Source organism: Phaseolus vulgaris, chromosome 9, assembly GCF_000499845.2.
Source record: "Phaseolus vulgaris cultivar G19833 chromosome 9, P. vulgaris v2.0, whole genome shotgun sequence".
Lineage (NCBI taxonomy): Eukaryota > Viridiplantae > Streptophyta > Magnoliopsida > Fabales > Fabaceae > Phaseolus > Phaseolus vulgaris.
This window is the reverse complement of record NC_023751.2, coordinates 7592549-7611901: the sequence shown is the minus strand read 5'-3', so window position 1 is coordinate 7611901 and position 19353 is coordinate 7592549. Positions and strand designations below refer to the sequence as shown.

General features: G+C 31.4%; 3 protein-coding genes across 8 annotated transcripts; 2 read left to right on the top strand and 1 right to left on the bottom strand.

The window, feature by feature from the left end:
- Positions 1-294: 294 nt before the first annotated feature.
- LOC137822004 (protein DETOXIFICATION 27-like) lies at positions 295-4997 on the top strand. Of its 6 annotated transcripts, none has more exons than XM_068626875.1 (9): positions 295-677; positions 750-1291; positions 1783-1869; positions 1963-2019; positions 3242-3480; positions 3574-3692; positions 3832-3918; positions 4077-4132; positions 4790-4997. In XM_068626875.1, the coding sequence occupies exons 1-8, from the start codon at positions 408-410 to the stop codon at positions 4125-4127; spliced, it is 1452 nt and encodes a 483-aa protein (XP_068482976.1). In that variant the 5' UTR covers positions 295-407; the 3' UTR covers positions 4128-4132; positions 4790-4997. The 6 variants fall into 6 exon arrangements, with proteins under 6 accessions (XP_068482976.1, XP_068482975.1, XP_068482978.1 ...); XM_068626874.1 differs by having other exon boundaries at positions 4077-4141; XM_068626877.1 differs by lacking the exon at positions 3832-3918.
- A 3208-nt stretch (positions 4998-8205) lies between these two features.
- On the top strand, positions 8206-12380 carry LOC137820335 (protein DETOXIFICATION 27-like). The gene is made up of 8 exons (XM_068624365.1): positions 8206-8743; positions 8919-9460; positions 9550-9636; positions 9720-9776; positions 10204-10442; positions 11644-11762; positions 11838-11927; positions 12035-12380. The coding sequence occupies exons 1-8, from the start codon at positions 8435-8437 to the stop codon at positions 12107-12109; spliced, it is 1518 nt and encodes a 505-aa protein (XP_068480466.1). The 5' UTR covers positions 8206-8434; the 3' UTR covers positions 12110-12380.
- Positions 12381-17128: 4748 nt separating this feature from the next.
- On the bottom strand, positions 17129-18752 carry LOC137820333 (putative clathrin assembly protein At4g40080). The gene has a single exon (XM_068624364.1). It carries the CDS (start codon positions 18438-18440, stop codon positions 17415-17417), a length of 1026 nt encoding a protein of 341 aa, XP_068480465.1. The 5' UTR covers positions 18441-18752; the 3' UTR covers positions 17129-17414.
- Positions 18753-19353: the final 601 nt, after the last annotated feature.

Genomic DNA, 19353 nt, shown 5'->3' with positions numbered 1-19353 from the left:
GAATAAATAAAGCGGAATAATAAAAGAGATAAAGAGGAAAAAACACACCCGAAAATTGTTAATGGAGTTCGGCCTGTTTAGCCTAATCTCCGAGCACAACAAAAACAACTCACTTTTATTATTATGAGGGAAGATATTACAATTTGGGATATATAACAGTGAAGGAGAAGAGTTTAATTTATAACCCTGAAACCTTCTTCCCAAACAATGAACTCACCGATGTGGGACTTGAGATTAAGCCAAAATCAACAAATTCATAGTGAATAAGTACTTTATGTCGTTGTCTTGTCCAATGTCTGACAAAAGGCTTCATAGTTCTCTTCCTCAGTTCTCACTTTCAGTTCAGTGAAACCAGAGGATGTCTTGTACTTGCTAAAAATAGTAACAAAAATACCGGTTATTAGTGTATGGAGAATATTTGCAACGAAGAGACTCATGCTCTGATAAAGTCAACATCGCACAACGGATCCAACACTCACACTCACTCTCTCTTCCACCGATCATGTTCTGAATCCAAGAAACTATGGCAAATCGCCGCCCCTTCGATCTTTACCCGTCTAGCCATGTTCTCCATCACCGTCGTCACCCAGTCCTTCGCCGGCCACCTTGCCGACCTCGATCTCGCCGCCATTTCCATCGCTTGCACCGTCCTCATCTCCATCACCTTCGGCTTCATGGTACTAGCCACTCCCTTTTCATTTTCACTCTTATCAACCAACATTGTCTTCATTGCGATGTTCCTTTTCTAGTTGGGTATGGCGAGTGCGCTGGAGACGCTATGCGGCCAGGCCTACGGCGCCGGAAACCACCGCATGTTGGGCGTTTATCTGCAACGCTCGTGGGTTGTTCTGTCCCTGTCCTCGATTCTGATGCTGCCGTTGTTCGTGTTCGCGACGCCGCTGCTGAAGTTGGTGGGGCAGCCCGTCGCGGTGGCGGAACAGGCGGGGCTGGTGGCGGTCTGGTTGATCCCGTTTCACCTCAGTTTCCCGTTTCAGTTCACATTGCAGCGGTTCCTGCAGTGCCAGTTAAAGACCGGTATCGTCGCTTGGGTTTCAGGGGTGGCTCTTGCGATTCATGTTTTGGTGAGTTTGGTTCTTGTTTATAGGATGAGAGTTGGGATCGTTGGCACTGCACTTTCCATTGGTTTCTCGTGGTGGCTCTCGGTTTTGGGAATGCTTGGTTATACACTCTTCGGTGGGTGCCCGTATTCGTGGACTGGTTTTTCTGCTGAAGCTTTTGTTGGTCTCTGGGAATTCTTTAAACTCTCTTTGGCTTCTGGGGTCATGCTTGCGTTAGTGTTTCTTAACTTATTTCTCTCTTTAACTTTTGGTATTAAACTCTCTGCTAAAAGTAAATAAGAAAGTGTAGCCTCAGGTCTTGTTGTGCCCAGAGAGGATCCGACTACAGCTACCTGAAAAAGAAGTCCTCTATTAACCGATTTTATGCCTATCAATAGTTTCAAACATTCCCCTGTAGGAGGTAGGAGGAAAAGAGACTTTAAATACTTCTGGAGTCTGTCAATATCTTTGGCTAGAATCGGAAGTAGATTAAATTATGTTATAAATTACAATTAACCCGTGTAAGTGTTTCAAGAACTGAGTTGAACAAGTTTACTTTCACATAAGCAAGAAATTTGATAAATTGTCTTTTATTTTCTTGTGTTAGTGTTCATTAGAAATTTGTGTGAAAAAGGACAATATCTAGGTACATTTCTGTAAATGATATTTGGTTCTGAACGTTGAGGTTGATGTGCGTATTAGTGTTGTTAATGTGACTTTGCAGGTTAGAGAATTTCTATTACCGACTGTTGCTTATAGTCTCTGGATATATGCATAACACTGAGATTGCAATTGATGCTCTTTCAGTTTGGTAATTTGTGCTTTCGTAGTTTTTTCTTTCTAGTTTAGTCCTATATTGGTTTATTGGATTTTTGCTGAATTAAAGTCAAACCTGGCATGGCAGTGTGACGATATTTGGTTGGGAATCCATGGTACCGCTTGCATTTTTGGGTGCAACCGGGTAAGTCACTGGTTGTAAGTCCTCTTTCTTACTCTCCTTAATTGAGGTATATTATTGATTTTTGGTAAGGGGAAATGTTTAACTAAATTGAAAAATTAGTTAGCTAAGGGGTAGGGTGAGGTTGAGTATTTCGTGATGTGTAGTCAAATGTAATTGATGCCCAGAAGCAGAACCCTGCAAATCCATACAAAACGATCTTCGTGTGCTTTTTTGATTGATTCTGACCAGACTATGGTCTGATAACATTTTGAACTTTGATTTGCTTTATCAGAGTGAGTTTTGTAATATGATCATTCTATAGGGTTTATACTTTGTTTTTGCACTGCCGTTGCTCTCCACTTAGTTGCTGACATGTTTCTATCAAAAGATGGAAAGTTGTTAAAAATTATTGTGGTAATTCATAGATCTTGATTTATCATTTAATTTTGGTGTGAATTTTCTAGAGTAGCATTGTTTTCTTTCCCTTAAATTTTATTAAGACCTACCATATTCTGATAATTAATTCTGCCTTCTGTAAACGTGTTATTAGGTCTCCAAATTGTTGTAATCTCCCCAAAACATTCAGTCAGTTTATCAACTCAGTATGTAATTTACTGCAGTCTTGAAACATCACTTGCATTAGTTGAACTGTAGGCGATTATAGTCATATGAACATACACATTTTTTGTTGAAAAACTGAAGCATAAGGAAAATAAGGAACCTGATACTAAAGGACGAGAGAATGACAGATTGACATTCCTGCCTCAAGTTTTGTAATTTAAGCATTAAGAAGACGAATTTAAAAGCTTCCCAAAGCTTACAACGTGTTTCTTATCTTCAACAAACAGTCCACAGGTATCTTTGGAAGTTTTCAAGATTTCCAATATTTGAATCTAAAACATACCCACTTTCCGTTAGTTTAAATGGAACTTGTTAAAAAATCTTCTGATTTTATTGGAGACATTGATCAAGTTCAAGGGAAACTGTAGAAGTATATGCTTTTATTCAGTGCATTGAAACATCAGCTTGTCTTGGACGTCTTGGTAGAGGTTGTAGTACGATGTAACAGCTAACCAGTTTCTAGAAGTCATGTTATAATCTCAAATAAGATTTCTTCAATACTATGTATAGGCAAATAACCATAAAAGAAAAAAAATCATCTGTTTATGTGAAAAAAGAACTCCCCTGGATAAAAAAACCAGCTAATTTTTCACCCCTTTAATCATGTCATTCTTCAACTCAGGGTTCGTGTAGCAAACGAGCTTGGCGCAGGCAATGCAAAAGGTGCAAAATTTGCAACTGTGGTTTCTGTGGTAAATACTGTAGTGGTGGGATTTATATTTTGGCTGGTAATCGTGTTCTTCAACAAGAATCTCGCCTTGATATTTACATCGAGCTCATCCGTTATCCAAATGGTCAATGACCTGGCAATGTTGTTAGCTTTTACTGTTCTTCTTAATTGCATTCAACCAGTTCTTTCGGGTGAGAAAGCATCCAACACACCTTGTAATATAAGCACTCAACTCAAATTTCAATTTGACATTGTCGCTTTTGCTGGTATCTGTTGGTCTTCAGGGGTGGCAGTTGGATGTGGTCGACAAGCAGTGGTGGCATATATAAACATTGGCAGTTACTACTTGGTTGGAATACCTCTGGGGGTTCTCCTTGGGTGGTTGCTTCCTTCTAATGTTGTTGTAAGTGTACCATATCCTACACTTTATCATGGGTCAATTATTGATGTAGATGAAGTAAATTAGGGTGACCTTGCGAGGGAAATATGAAGAGTTGAGAGTGAAGGCAATGTTTGGTTGTGAATATTTATTTTTGGTGTAGGCAATGTGGAGTGGAATGATGAGTGGAACAGTGGTTCAAACATTGATATTGGCTACAATTACGATGAAATATGATTGGGAAAAAGAGGTATAATGAAATGAAACGGTTTTGTTTCATTTTCATCCAACAAAATTAACTCGTCTACTTAAAAAACGAGTCTATAATATGTGCTGTAAATAGAAACTTTGAAGTAATATACACTGTTTTCGTTTCTCTGATGAAAGATTGGTTTCTTTTGTTTGCAGGTTCAGAAAGTTCAAATTCTTATTGAAGAGGAAGCAACATGCAACCAATAACAAAGGTGAAATAGGTATTTAATGACCTTAATGTCCCATTTTTTAAATTAAAAATTAAAATAAAAAATAATTGAAAATATTGTTTTTTTAAATTGTAGTTTAAACTTACAGATTACGTTTTAATTATTAATTATAATAGAATAATTTAATATGTAAATAGAGTATTTATTTTAATTTATTCTATTAGAGACATTAATTAATATACTAAAAGAAAATCATGAAATAAAAAGCATTTTTAGAACCAAAAAATAATTAGTTGCTGACTAAATTAGAAACCATTTTAGATACTAAACACATTTTGGTTTCTGAATTGGTGTCTAATTAACAATAAAGTTTTTCCTACCAATTATTTAAATTCTAAATTTAGTAGCAAAAACCTTTGTGCTAATTAGACACTAATTTAAAAACCATTTAACAATAATAGAAACTAATTTAGAAACAAAATATTTTTTAATCTTTAAAATATCTCTAATTTAGTCCTATAGCAACTAATTATTTTTTGTCTCTAAAAATTGATTTTTATTTCATGATTTTCGTGATAAATAAAAACTTATAAAATATTTATATAACTAAATATGCTTACGTGTATTTTGTTAATTTCCACTATATTTTGTTATAAAGAAACACATTCCTTGTCTCACAATTTTGGAAAATGGATGCAGATTATGAAGATGACATTCCATTCTCTATCCTAACAATGAGGCATATTATGTATTTCTATTAGTTTGTGCCTTATATGGAATTGTTTCTACACATTACCTTCATTTAAGGTGGTGTCTTATATTGGATGAATTTTAATTAGGTTTTGCCTTTTAATGTATGGATTTTTTAGGCTTATTTTGGAATCAAATTAACTACTTCCTTATACAAGTTTTTTCTTCTTCTTCCAATTACCACATTCTTAAAACAAAATAGAGAAATCACGTTTTTACAAAGTAATCATATTTTTAACCAAATAAAATAACTATTAAAAAATTGTTTTAAATTAACATCCAATAAATAAATATTAATTTAATTTCCATAGAGTCGATTAAACCGATGTTAAGTGTAAATAATATTTTAATTGATTGATTATACATTAGAAGAAAAAGTATTCTAAATCATAATTACTTATCAACATATTAGCACATGTAATTTATAATTAATATTATATCAATTTCTCTTTTTGTCACTTGTAGCCTCCCTTCGTATTAACAGACATTGTTCTATTATTGAGCATGTTTTTAGAGTAAACACTTAGAATACAAAATTGAAACTATTTTTCATTATTATAAACTTTTTAAGTTTTGTATAAACTTTTTATCCGACTTAGATATTCTATTTTCTTTGTAGTGAAATTTAGAACATATTCCTATTTAACACACGCTGACAAGTAAAATTTAGAACAATTAATATATTATTCTTTAACATATTTCATGTTATTTTTTTAACTTATTTGTTATTTTATTTCAGGGTAGTGCGATATTGACACCCAAAACCTCATTACAAAAGCAATTTTTTAATTGAAAAAGATTATTGTGAGATATTGTCACCTAATTTTTTTTCCTCCAATTCTATAACTTGTTTTATTATTTTTATATTTAATAATTTAATTTATATTTTATTTAAAACACTTGATTGGTATCAAATCAACTTTTTCCTTTCCCATTGTCATGGAATTTTTAAAAAGTTGTCGCTCACTCTCACTAGTCAAAATATAATAAATATAATGAAAATGATAGTTTTACAAGATTTAGAATTTAGAGTGGTATATAACTCTTAATGTAATGGTTTATAAATAAATATAAATAATAAAAGATAAATTTGTAACTAAATTATATGAAAAATATTAAAATAATAGTATTTAGTGTTGTAATGTGATTGTATAAAAAATGAGAGTTATCAATGTATCATTACCTAAATACAATTTTTCTTCCCTTAAGATATATTGAAATAAATCTTTTCATTTTTATTTACATTTATTATTTGAGTAATATACGTTGACAACTCAATTTTTTATATAATTATATTACAACTTTCACAATAATAAAAATTTAACATACATACAAAATTAATTTTGAATGAGTCGAAATTGAAAAACAAAAATTAACATGTAAAAGAAAAATGATAAATTAATTAAACAACTTTTTTTTCCTAGTTTAAGTCTCTCTTCTTCTTCAAGCTTTTTCTCTTCTTCCATTGACACATTAAGGTTATGATTAACTTGATGATAGATACAAAAGAATAATAGTTTTATCAAATAATATAGTTGTTTTATTGGAGTGAAGAGAGTGATTGAAAGTGACAAAAGAATAATAATTTTATCAAATAAGTTTATTTTATTTTTAAGTTATTCATATGAAATGATAAAACATTTCATTGTAGTAATAAAATGATATGTATTAAATAAGAGTAGAATCAAACACGATTATAATGAATAATTTTCTTTATATATAGGTATAAATAATAGTAGTTTATATCCTATTATATGTCTCTTTATTAAAAAATATTATTATTTAATTTCAAAATATAATTTATTTTAATTTTCATATATTATATATTATTTAAATTGCACAAATTCAGGGGATAGAGCACCCTAAACTCGTTTCGTATATGAAAAGTATTCTAGATGTGGTGTAGATAAACTAAATAATAAAAAATATAGAAAATTACACTATATAAATAATATGCTGATAAGGTGTACTTACACTTTATCACTTATATCATAATATTTTTTATATTATTAATGCTAATTCTTTATTAATGATAATAATAATTATTTTTGCTTAGTTGGTTCGGGTCGAAATGTTAACCTTATAAATATTTAAAATATATCTAATTTTGGATCTCGAGAATAAATTTAATCATATTTGTGAGTTAATAAATTTTATAAATGAAAGAATGTTTCTAACATTTTTTATTAGATCAAAATTTTATTATAGATAATTGTACCGGTCGAGTTCATAGGACACGATGAAAATTATTACACTCAAATAAAGAATTAATGATACTAATTAACAATTAAATATTAAATAATATATTCTTAATAATGATTTAAATTTTTAATCCGATCCAATAATATATGATCTATAATAATTATATAAATAGACATAGATTTCAAAAATCAGATATTAATAATATCTAGTGTCGAATATCGAATTCTTATTTAATTGTGAAAGTGAATTTTATAAATATTATTTCTAAAATTAAAATATATATATATATATATATATATATATATATATAAAGACAAGATGACTATTACTAGAAAAAAAAAATAGACGGAGCAATCGAAAAAGATAATAATTATCTTATTCCAACAAGAAAAATTATAAAATTATGGGATGCATTGAAAAAGTTTTAAGTAACATAATTTTATTAAATAAAAATATTATAATAATTGTCAATGTTCTGAGCATCCTTTAAATACAAAATGTCAGAAAGGAACTGCAGCGTGTCATCCATGGGCCATGGTACTTGGCACTCTGTGGCCTCAGGGAGTTATTATAGGTTCCACTCTTATTAAAGAAAAGACAAACTTCTAACCAAAATTGAAACCTTAAGAGATTTTATTTATTTTTTAATTTTGGAATAAATAAATAAATAATTTAATAATGTGATGTTGTGTTAAAAATTTTGGTGCAATAAATTCGCGTTCCTCACCGACGTCTTATACTTTTATTTTTACGTATATTTATTTCAGAAAAAAATAATATTGTATTTGATATCAACATACGTGGATTCCATGGATCTCTTTTTCTTGATACCATCGTAGAAATGATGCATAAAAAGAAGACGACAATGTTAAAAAGTAAGGCTTTTGTCTCCAAGAAAAATATTTTTTTACATTTCTTTGCTCCAAATTACACCTTTGAGTGATAGGAGTATTTTTATAAAATAATAAACATAAGGTAGATATAATTTGAAGTATTGAATGTTAAATTATACTACTCTTGTCTCCAGTTTGGATTGTTCATTCATGTCTATTTCTTAATTCTTAATGATTAAGAGGAAAAATAAAAGATATAAAGTAGAAGAGAAATACAAGTGTGACACTATAACTGATGACATGAAATAAAGAAAACAAAGATGTTAATTTGACACTGAAAGCAAATCACATGACAATTTATCATAATAATATTTTAAATTAAAAAATAAAATAAATATAATTAAAATATGAATTTATTCGATTCAACCGTCAATGTTTGCAGCTTCAACCTAACATCACCCTTAAGGGAGTTGCAGAGGTACATATAGAAAAGAGGGAAGAAGATGAATGTAGAATAGCGTTATTTACTTTACGTTCTACTCTGTTCCTCTGGAGGGTCATGGAGAGCTTCAAAGGAGACGACGAAAGAGCAAAAACACTTGCGGAAGCTCTTCTACAACCAGAAGATGCGGTTATTCATGCAGAACAACAACACGAACAACCGTACGAGGAACAAAGTTTTGGTAACAAACTCTGGCTCGAAACGAGGAAGCTATGGATAATTGTGGGGCCCTCCATCTTCAGCCGCCTCGCCATGTTCAACATGAACGTTGTCACCCAAGCCTTCGCCGGCCACTTGGGTGATGTCGAACTCGCCGCCATTTCTATAGCAAACACCGTCATCGTTGGCTTCAATTTCGGCCTCCTCGTAAGTCCTCCCTAACCCATTTCATTTTTTGGTAAAATCACATTCCCTTTGTTATCATCATCATCAGAATCATTAGCTTCCAAAAAAATATCAAAAAAAACGTAGATCATATTGAATATGTGAATTTAATGATGATGTTTTAATATTGTTTAAAAGTGATTTGGTAATTATACAGCTGGGGATGGCGAGTGCGTTGGAGACACTGTGCGGGCAAGCGTTTGGGGCGAAGAGATACCACATGTTGGGAATATACATGCAGAGGTCGTGGATTGTTCTGTTCCTGTGCTGTTTCCTGCTGTTGCCGTTTTATGTATTCGCAACGCCCCTTCTGAAATTTCTTGGGCAGCCGGAGGATGTGGCGGAGTGGAGCGGTGTGGTGGCGGTGTGGCTGATTCCTCTGCACTTCAGTTTTGCGTTTCAGTTCCCTCTGCAAAGGTTCCTACAGTGCCAGCTGAAGACGGCGGTTATTGCGTGGGTGTCCCTGGTGGGTTTGGTGGTGAATGTGGTGACTAGTTGGCTCTTGGTGTATGTGTGGGATTTTGGACTTTATGGCGCAGCTATTTCTTTGGACATATCATGGTGGGTTTTGGTTCTTGGCATGTATGCTTATACTGCCTATGGTGGATGCCCTTTAACTTGGACTGGTTTCTCCGTTGAAGCCTTTTCTGGACTCTGGGAATTCCTCAAACTCTCTTCTGCTTCTGGGGTCATGTTATGGTATTCCCTTCTCATCTCTTTCTTCTTCATAACTATAAATTAATACGGGTGTGTTAAATGTATGTTGTTGTTGTTGTTGACGCATGCAGCTTGGAGAATTGGTACTACAGAATACTTGTCCTTATGACTGGCCAGTTGGAGAATGCCACCATCGCCATTGATGCCTTGTCTGTATGGTAACTTCTTCAGCTCTTTCTTTCCCTTCATTTTCTTCTATTCCTTTTCCTATTTCAAATACTAAATGTATTTTGTTTTGCAGTATGACCATTAATGGGTGGGAGATGATGATTCCACTGGCTTTTTTCGCCGGCACAGGGTATCTTCTCCATTCCATTTTCCTTCTTAATTACCACAAATTTAGAATTTACGGTCCATTTTACACCTTTTTTTTAACTAGATAATCATTTTATTTTCTTGATATTCTCATACTTCACACCAACTTTCTGAAAACAAAAACGTTTTTTCCTAATATAGTACCTTAGTCTTACTTATCATTACTTCAATAAAGTAGTCTTATTTTTCCTCCGTTTGGTCCTATCATTACCTTTATCTTTACTTCAGCAAAGTAGTCTTAATTTATCTCTTTTCGGCCCTAAAGTTTGAATTATTGTTGCATGTGTAAGTATAATTACCACTCTTTTGTATCTTGTTCATCATCTTCTTGATGATTCCTTTTATTTACGGTTTAATTTTTTATGATAATAATTGAAGGATACGTATCTTTTGTGTGAACTAAATGGCAGAGTAAGGGTGGCAAACGAGCTAGGTGCAGGGAATGCAAAAGGAGCAAAGTTTGCAACGCAAGTGTCAGTAGCACAGTCAATTGTGATTGGAGTTGTTTTATGCGTGCTGATAATGATATTCCATGAGTATTTGGCATACATATTCACCACCAGCTCTTCTGTAATAGAAGCCGTTCATAACATGTCATTCCTCTTAGCCCTCACAATTCTTCTCAATAGTGTTCAGCCTATTTTGTCAGGTACTTATTTTTCTTATCATTATCTCTCACTTAATAATATACACTATCTCACTCTCCACACATATACATCTAAGTTTCACACAAAAGGTAGGGGGAACCTAAAATTCCAACGCAGCTACAGCTAACTGAAACATATTAAATATCAGAATAAAGATTCTTTGACAAACAGTAACTTACTTGCATTTCACATCCTTTTATAATAACATAATAATATTTGAAGTTAAAAATTAAAATATAAGTTTATTAAATTGTCAAACTAGTGCTTTTACTTTTCAGAGTTTCAGAGAATCACTGATCCAAATATTATATGTGCACAGAACTTACATGTGCCTGTCAACATTGAATATGACATATTTTTTCTAGTTTGAAAGATCTGCAAACATACTTTTAACAATAGTTCTACATCATCCTTCATAAAAAGGAATTTGATTAACGATTACGGTTTTTATACGCTAACGGAACATTGTAATGTTAACTGTTATTATACGTGTGAGATAAGGAGATGGTGTTTGTAATAATAATTAAATTATATGTTATTATTATTTTATTTTACATCACAAGCTCAATTATATGAAGACAGAGGAGAAAACAAGATGGGTGACAATATAGAGAAAAAAACAGGTAGCAGTAGTGACGAAAATTACGTTAAATGGCAACAAAGGCGAGGGAATCAAGTACACTAGGCAACAAGAGCAAATGAAGGAGAAAAACTATAACTTAGGGTTGAGGTCTGCACCCACTTATATATAAAGAAAGGCTCTAATCTCTAGACGATGTGGGATCGTCAAGTGGTCCGATAGTGGTGCGTGGAACTAACACAAACACTCGCTAGGATAGGTTCGAAATGGCTCTGATACCATATTACGAAGTGGACTTTAAGCCTAACTCAACCCCATAAAACCGGCTCGATAAGGTGAGGTTTGCACCCACTTATATACAATGAAAGACTCTAATCTCTAGTCGATGTGGGATCTCCAACAATAACTGAGAACACAAACCGGACATGATGTGATTTATCCTCGTTGTTTCCTATACTTGATAGTGATCACACATCCTCCTCCTCCTCCTCCTCATTTATTACATATCATTGCCACTCTTTTATCATTCTTATTCTTATGTTTTAATTAGTGAAAAGTTGTGAGTGAAGGTAAATTTAAATTGATTAGATAGTTAAATGGAAGTTGTGATGATAATATTGTAGGAGTGGCTGTTGGTTCGGGATGGCAAGCATACGTAGCATACATAAACATAGGAAGCTATTACCTCATCGGACTCCCACTCGGAATTATCATGGGATGGGTCTTCAAAACTGGTGTTGCGGTAACTGCAAAAATAATCTTCAATACTTCTTAATTAACTTCCTTTCAACCCTTAATCTGATGCTGTTCATGGCAGGGTATATGGACTGGTATGATCTTCGGTGGCACAGCACTTCAAACGTTGATACTCATCATAATAACAGCACGATGTGATTGGGAAATGGAGGTATATATATATATTTATATATATATCTCAAGTTGAAAGCTCTGCCTGGTATCATCAATGGCGTATGCATGCATGTTCTAATATTTTATTTTCATTGCATTTTGCAGGCGAACAAAGCTCGGTTTCGTGTAAGTAAGTGGACCAGATCTAACTCCAATGCCGCACTGCAAATCTCCAATTAACAATCCATTTTGTTCATTCACCAATTTCGGGTGTGAGTTTTGCCTTCAATGCACAATTATTCTTTTAACAGACACCAACTTGTTGTATTCTATGAACGTATTATTCTTAGAAAAAATTTAAAATATTATCATTTTAAGTTACTGTTTTTCAATCATATATTTAGAGTTTTATCTCATAATATAATATTGTTGGTAAGTAAGAGTTATGTTGTAGGTATGTACACTGACTTATGCAGTATAATCTATGTTCCTATATATTCAAATTGATAAATTACTGAGTTCGTATTTGATTTTTGGGAAGAATTGTTCATATTCAACTTTTGAAAAGAGTTTGAGATGGAATAAATGGCATATAAGCTGCAATAAATTGTGAAAGAAACGTATACTGAGATGTACAACATGTACAATTTAAGAGGGGAAGAATATTATGACAGGAAGTGACGGGGCTCGTGATCGATTTATCCCCTCATCATATCTTTGATTCACTGTTTCTAATATTCTTTTTGTTTTATTTGAAGGTGAAAAAAGTTCCCTTGTTATTTGGCAGTTCAAATGAAATTAGTTGAGAAAATAACTCTTTTAAATCACTCATTTAACCAAACCTTGAACCAAAAGCCACTCAAAGGTTACAGAAGTCAAATTCATTTAGCTTTTGTTAACTTACTTTTGTCTTTTATGCATGACTTGTTCTACCTATTGTCATTTTACTTCAATTTTTTTATTGTCCTTTTATTTTCTGACTGTATTTATTAGAAGACTGAATTTGGATTTTCATGACTATTTTGCTTTTTTATTTCTTTCATATTTTGTGACAAACATTATGATTTTTTATGAACAATTATCCACAGAATAGCTATATAGGCAATATCACTGTTGACAGAAAAAAGGAATATGGAAAAGTAGGTTAACCATTACCTCCATATGGGTAGGGGTAAGAAAACATTATATATACTAATATTATTTAGTTCATAGATAAAATAAAATATAAATAAATTAAAAAGTATTACATTCAATTATTTATGAATACAAATTTCCAAATCTTTAACACTTCTCCAAAAGTTTTGCTCCTAAATTTTCACTAGTATTTTTATTTTTAAATCTTTATTCCAAAATTCTCAAATCACTTCGTCCTAAATACTAAATCACTAAATCAAACTCCATTTTTTATGACCACAATAGTGTTGAATCAAACTTCAATTGATAGTGTCATTGAGTTAAAGAATGTGAGTTAGAAATTTAAAAGTTGATATTTCTCTTGTTAAATATGACCTTAAGGTGGTTATTGTTGAAACCTCATTGTCAAATATACCGAAATTCTTTCTTACTCACAACTGTTTAACTACTATTACTTTTGATTGGTATCTTAAACAAGATTTTTATTTACATTGGTTATTTATGAAATGATGGTATGAAAAAAAAAACTATTGTTGAATGTTGCCCTTGTATTTTTATAACAATATGGTACTTAGCAAGGATATGTAGAAAAGGATATTTTGCTAGTTGCATCTTGTTTGCTTTTAGAAAAATTAGATGAAAGAGTTTGTGCAAAAGTTAAAATGTTTGAGTTGATTTTAAATATATGAAATAAATTAAGTTTATTTATAAAAATATTTATCAAAATAGTTAATTTAGGAATTGTTCTAGTCATGAATTGTGTTAGGGCCAATGGAAATGATAGTTGAATTACTAAATTGAAATTATACACCATTTTCTTTTAAGTAAGTTAGATTTAGATATTTTGTATATATATAGTTAAAACAATCACAAAGAAAATCATCAAGATAATGAATTTGTATATGTGTAGGTAATATTACCAACCAATGTATCTCTCTTGGTAATTTAGCAAATTCCTTGCATGGATACTTACACATAAATTTTTGGCAATAGATAAATGATAGATACCCACATATGATTTGGTAGGTACATATATGAAGTGATGAGTATTACTCATGGATGCTAGATTGGAGGTAAAAAATAACTATGAATGATATTTTATATGTAATAGCCAATGATGCTAGATGGTATGTAAAAATTACCTGAAAGAAGTATCTCATACGCATATCCATATGTAATAACTACGAATCCTAATTCGTTACGATAAAAATTTACCTACGAAATTTTTTCCATATATAATCAATTTGTAATTTTAATTTATATATGGAACTTTAGTGTGGGTAAATGTGTTTTTTTAGTTAGATATTCATTGCTCTTTTTCATTTAAAATATTTTCAAAAAATAATTACCCAAATAAAATCCAGTACTCACATACATTATTTAATTAGAAATTATGAAGAATGATATTTTGCACTAGTGCTATTGTTTTGTTTTTGTTTATTTGTTTGATACTCGTATAGCTGATAAATGTAGCATCAACTTGGATGTTTGTTATTTCACATTATTTAAATTTAGTTTACTATTTCACTGAGTTTAAATTTTTTGGATGATAGTTGCACTCAACTTTGTATATTTCATGTAATTTCTCGAGGTATGATGTAACTATAATGTGATCTATCACATGAAAATTATTTAAAATTCTATCTTCTAGTTATTCTACATTCAACTAATTATTGTTTATTTTGATAATTATTTTTTAAATAAATATGTTGTCTCATATTTGTGCTTAATTCCCCTCTCTTTCCTACGTTTTTATGAAATGATTTCTTGTCAATTTATTTTTCATATAATTAATATTGATTATACAAGTTACCCCAAACTAATTTATTGAGATTTTGAGTATTTTCAAAGGTTTAGTTAATGAGCGTTGGTTTAAGAAAAATAAATAAAATCTTATAGAACAATTCCAAAAAATTTAGCATATTGTTCAAAAACATAAATCTCAAAGAAAATAATAAAAACAAAAAGGAACTGCATTTAGGAATTTAGAAATTCTACATAGCAATTTTGTATTGAAACATTCTTCCAGGGTGAAATTATGTTCAATTCAGGCTCCCTCAAAAAGTCTGGATGAAAAGGAATAAAACCTGCGCTGTTCTTTTCACCACCCCTTTTTTTTCTCTCTTCGCAACCAGTAACACTAATTTTTTTTATATCCTACCTTTCTGAATTTTATTGTAATTGATTTTTGTAATATAAATATATTCTAATAAATCGTCAAAACTAGATACGTAATATAATTTTTCATAACAATGAAAATTAGCCTAATTATTTTTTATATTATAAAAATCCAAAAAATAAAATTTTTGTGAAAATTAATTTCTATAAATATAAAAAATACGTTATCACTACAAGAAAACCATTAAATAGTAACTAAATTTAGAGATAAAAATAATTATTCACTATATTTACTAAATTAAATACAAATTTAGAGACTAAAAAATTATTCATATCTAAAGTGATTTCTATTATTAATAAAAATTTATAAAATGATTTCTAAATTTATATCTAAATTAGCTACCTAAGTTTTAATGACTAATATTTTAGATTTTAAATTGGTTTCTAAAATACTAATAGAGACTAATTTAGAATATAAAATAATAAGTAGTTAAAATCTTAGTAATTAATGGTTACATACCAATTTAAAAATTATTTTATAATAATTTATTAATAATAAAAATGACTTTAGATATTAATAATTTTTAAAAAATTTATAAAAGAGTCTCTAATTTAATCAAATAGTACCTAATTATTTTGGTCTTTAAAATTGATTTTTATTTAATAATTTTTTTTTTTTGTAGTGTATGAAAAGTATTTTTCGAAATATATATTAGAATATAAATATGTTACGAAAACTAGTTTTTAAATTTTGTATAAATGTTATTCCAATAAAAAAAATATACAAAAGAAATGTAATAAGTAATAAAGCAACACACTAAAGGAAAGAAAATATTTTACCATGATATTAAATTTTTAACTTGAACTTCGCATATATATATATATATGCATGTTAAAATATAATGTATACAAATTGATTAGATGAAAATAGTTGTAACAATATGTTAAATTTTTGCGAGAACTTTAAGATTATATTGGCTTGCATTTTAATTTATTTAATTGAAAAATTGTTTTTATAAAATATAGTAATTAAAATTAAGGAATTTTAAATTACATAGAAAATTTCAAAATAATCAATTTGAATATTGACTGTCTGAAAGAGAGATTTGTGAAAATGAAAGGAAAAAGAAAAGGAATATATATATATATATATATATATTAAAAATATACTTCAGAAATCATTTATTTATATTCTAAGTTAATTAAAAAAATTATGTTTCACCAAGTAGGGAAAAATATAATTAAGATTTTTTTTTCTTCGAAGAAAACTATTACAAATTTGAAATATCATATAAAAGGGATTTCAAGTTTTTTTATGAAATATATTTGATAATCATGTTAAATAAACACAAATCAGGTGTATAATAACTATTGATTTTAATAATTTAATAGCTATACATTTGTTTTACGTAGTGTACAAATTTGTTTTACATAGTGTACAAATGTCCTGTCTCACTCTTATTCTTGTTTGTTTTTTTAAGGAGTAAGATATTTTGGCACTCTTGTATCTTACGCTCATAATATATATTAATATTTATAATAAAAGTTAAAATAAAAATAAAATTTAATGAATAAAAAAAATATAATTTTTTTAAATAATTAAAATATTAATATTTATTGGAGTGTAAAATGAAATATGATATCAAGTAACATTTGTCTTTTGTTTACCTTGCGTTCCTTTCATATAGATTGTCCTTTTATCTTTATCTTTCAATTATTGAGACGAAAACTAAATACATATTTATCGGTGTCATGTTATGTTTCAATATGAACTGAAATTCCATCTTCATACTATTTAATATCATTTATAAAGTTACGCACCATAAACTTAATTTCTGGAGTTAAAAAAGTATTCATAAAGAAAAATAATATAAATTTTGTACAAATTGCTATTTTTAAAGATTGTGAATTATCACATTTATGGTATTGTTTGAATAAAATAATCTAGCAGCCACACCTAATACAGACAGATCATAGCCAGCACAAAAGGGTAGAAAAAATCAAAAGTTAACAGAATCCGTTATTATTTTTTCCACAGAAATCTCTTTTTACATGGCTATACATGAAGATCCTAATAGTTTATTCACTTTAATCATTCTAAAAAATAAGATCTTGCTTCCAAATAAAAGAAAACAAGAAATAAAAAAAGCAGCACAAAAGAATGGAAAAAGTATAGCTTCCAAATGGAAGGGCACGCTGGGTGCGGATTCCCAGAAAATAGAAGGGAAAAAAATGAAAAAAAAAAACAAAGAAGATAAAAGAATTACCCACTGAATGTAACCGTTGCCATATGTCACCTTACCGTTGCAAAATCTACCCGTGGGACCGGAGTGAGTTGAACCGGGTCAAGAAACGGGTTCGTGGAGCGAGTCAATTCGGCGGCGCCGGTGTTGACAACCACCGTGAGCCACTTCCCTTCAATCTCCCTCTTCTTGGCCATTCCCTTGACCTTAGTCTTCTGAACCAAATCCCAGAATCCATTGTTCCTTTTCCTATTCACGAACAAAAGAACCAACTTCTCCTGAGTCTCCTCCAATCTCCCTAAATACCCCACCAACTCGTTCAACTCACCCACATCAAAATCCTCCATTCTCTCCAGAAGTTCTTCCACGCGCAACAAAATCTCAACCTGCACGTTCCTATAATCATCTCCCACCAACCGCACAACCTCGTACACCAACTCGTTCTTCTGCAGGTGCAGCGAATCAGGCACGTGGCTTATTTGTTCGACGAAACCCACCAGCGCCTCCACCTTGTACAACAAATCCGCATTCGACGCGTTCGAAAGGATAATCTTTTTACTTTCTTGGGATTCGCGAGAGGCGTTAAGGTAATACCCCAAGACTCTGGAAACCGTGAGGCTCTGTTCCAGTACGCCCGCGTACCACCGCACCCACGAACTCAGTTCCACCGATTCCACGTCCGAGTCGTTGCGAAAGGTTGAGAGGTTAAGAAAGTTGTGGCCGCCGTAGGAAGGGTAACACGAGAGTTGGTCCTTCAACGTGAAGGGTCCCTTTACGACGACGTTGTGTAGCGTGAAGAGGCACTTGAGCGCCACGGCGGCGCTGCGCGTGTGGTGCAGACGGTCCATGATCGCGTCGATGCAGGCGCGCGGGTTGCGGTCGGAGCCCTGTCCCACCGCGAGTACGGCGGCGATGGTTTCCTCGGAGGGAGGCGCCGTGAGTGCGTGTGTGGTGGCGCGGAGCACGTGTACCCGGACGGAGGATGCGTGGCGCTTGGGGGATAGTACTGCGGCGATGACCGAGGCTTTGTCTTTGAGGTTTTGGGTCAAAGTTTTGAACCGCTTTTGCTGAGCCATTTGGATAATGAATGTTAGGAAACGTAGAGAAATGGGATGATTTATATCTTTGTGTTTTTGTGAGTTTGAGTAATTGAATTTGACAGAGTCAGAGACCACTCTTCACTCGCATCGCATACGGTTCAATAATTCGATTTTTTTTATTTATTTATTGTGGAAAAAGATGGTGCTGTCTTGTCTCTTTTGTAATTAGATATGATATTGTTGAGTAATGTGGGATATGGATTTCAGACCTCTTATGTCATTATTTGTTTCCCCGCTGTTTCCTTCTATTGATTACGCGGGTAAGCAACCAGTTATCTATTTCTTTCAACATCATTGTCACCTCTTCATCATTTTCTCTGTAACAGAGACTTTTATTCATTTTCTTTTTTAATTTCACCATTTGAAGGGCATGGGTTATTCTCTTTTCTGGTTTAACCTGAGGGGTGTATTCACGAACCATTTTACCCAAACAAGTTTATGATGAGCATTTCCATAATTTATTCACATATTTTTGGACAATAAAATGGTTCCAATTGATCGGGATTGAAAGGGGACCATTTTGCTCTGTGATTTCTCCTTATAAATGCACTCCAAACATGGCTGAGAGAGTAAGAAAACCGAATCACCCATTTCTACATTTACAAATTCGATTCTGAATTTAGGTGCATGTGTTAGGTGAACTCTATCTATTGCGGCTACCATGCATATTTCTTATGTTTCTCTTCCAACCAAGAAGAATGAATCTCAATTACATCATTCAAAGTAACCAGCAACAATAAGTTTCAATTTAGTTTTTTTTTTTTTATGTTTTTTTCCCGATCTTGTATATCTTTTCTATGCTTATTTCTGAGCACCTTGATTTTGTATCTAATAATCTTTTAAGTCTATATTCATTGTTAAATTTTAAGATTATTCTTATAAAATTTTA

Coding starts and splice junctions, on each gene's coding strand:
- LOC137822004 (XM_068626873.1), top strand. CDS start 408: ATGGAGAATATTTGCAACGAAGAGACTCATGCTCTGATAAAGTCAACA. Junction 1,292..1,782: donor GCTTCTGGGGTCATGCTTGC/GTTAGTGTTTCT, acceptor GTGACTTTGCAG/GTTAGAGAATTTCTATTACC. Junction 3,919..4,076: donor AATATGATTGGGAAAAAGAG/GTATAATGAAAT, acceptor TTTTGTTTGCAG/GTTCAGAAAGTTCAAATTCT.
- LOC137820335 (XM_068624365.1), top strand. CDS start 8,435: ATGGAGAGCTTCAAAGGAGACGACGAAAGAGCAAAAACACTTGCGGAA. Junction 9,461..9,549: donor GCTTCTGGGGTCATGTTATG/GTATTCCCTTCT, acceptor TGACGCATGCAG/CTTGGAGAATTGGTACTACA. Junction 10,443..11,643: donor TGTTCAGCCTATTTTGTCAG/GTACTTATTTTT, acceptor ATAATATTGTAG/GAGTGGCTGTTGGTTCGGGA.
- LOC137820333 (XM_068624364.1), bottom strand. CDS start 18,440: ATGGCTCAGCAAAAGCGGTTCAAAACTTTGACCCAAAACCTCAAAGAC.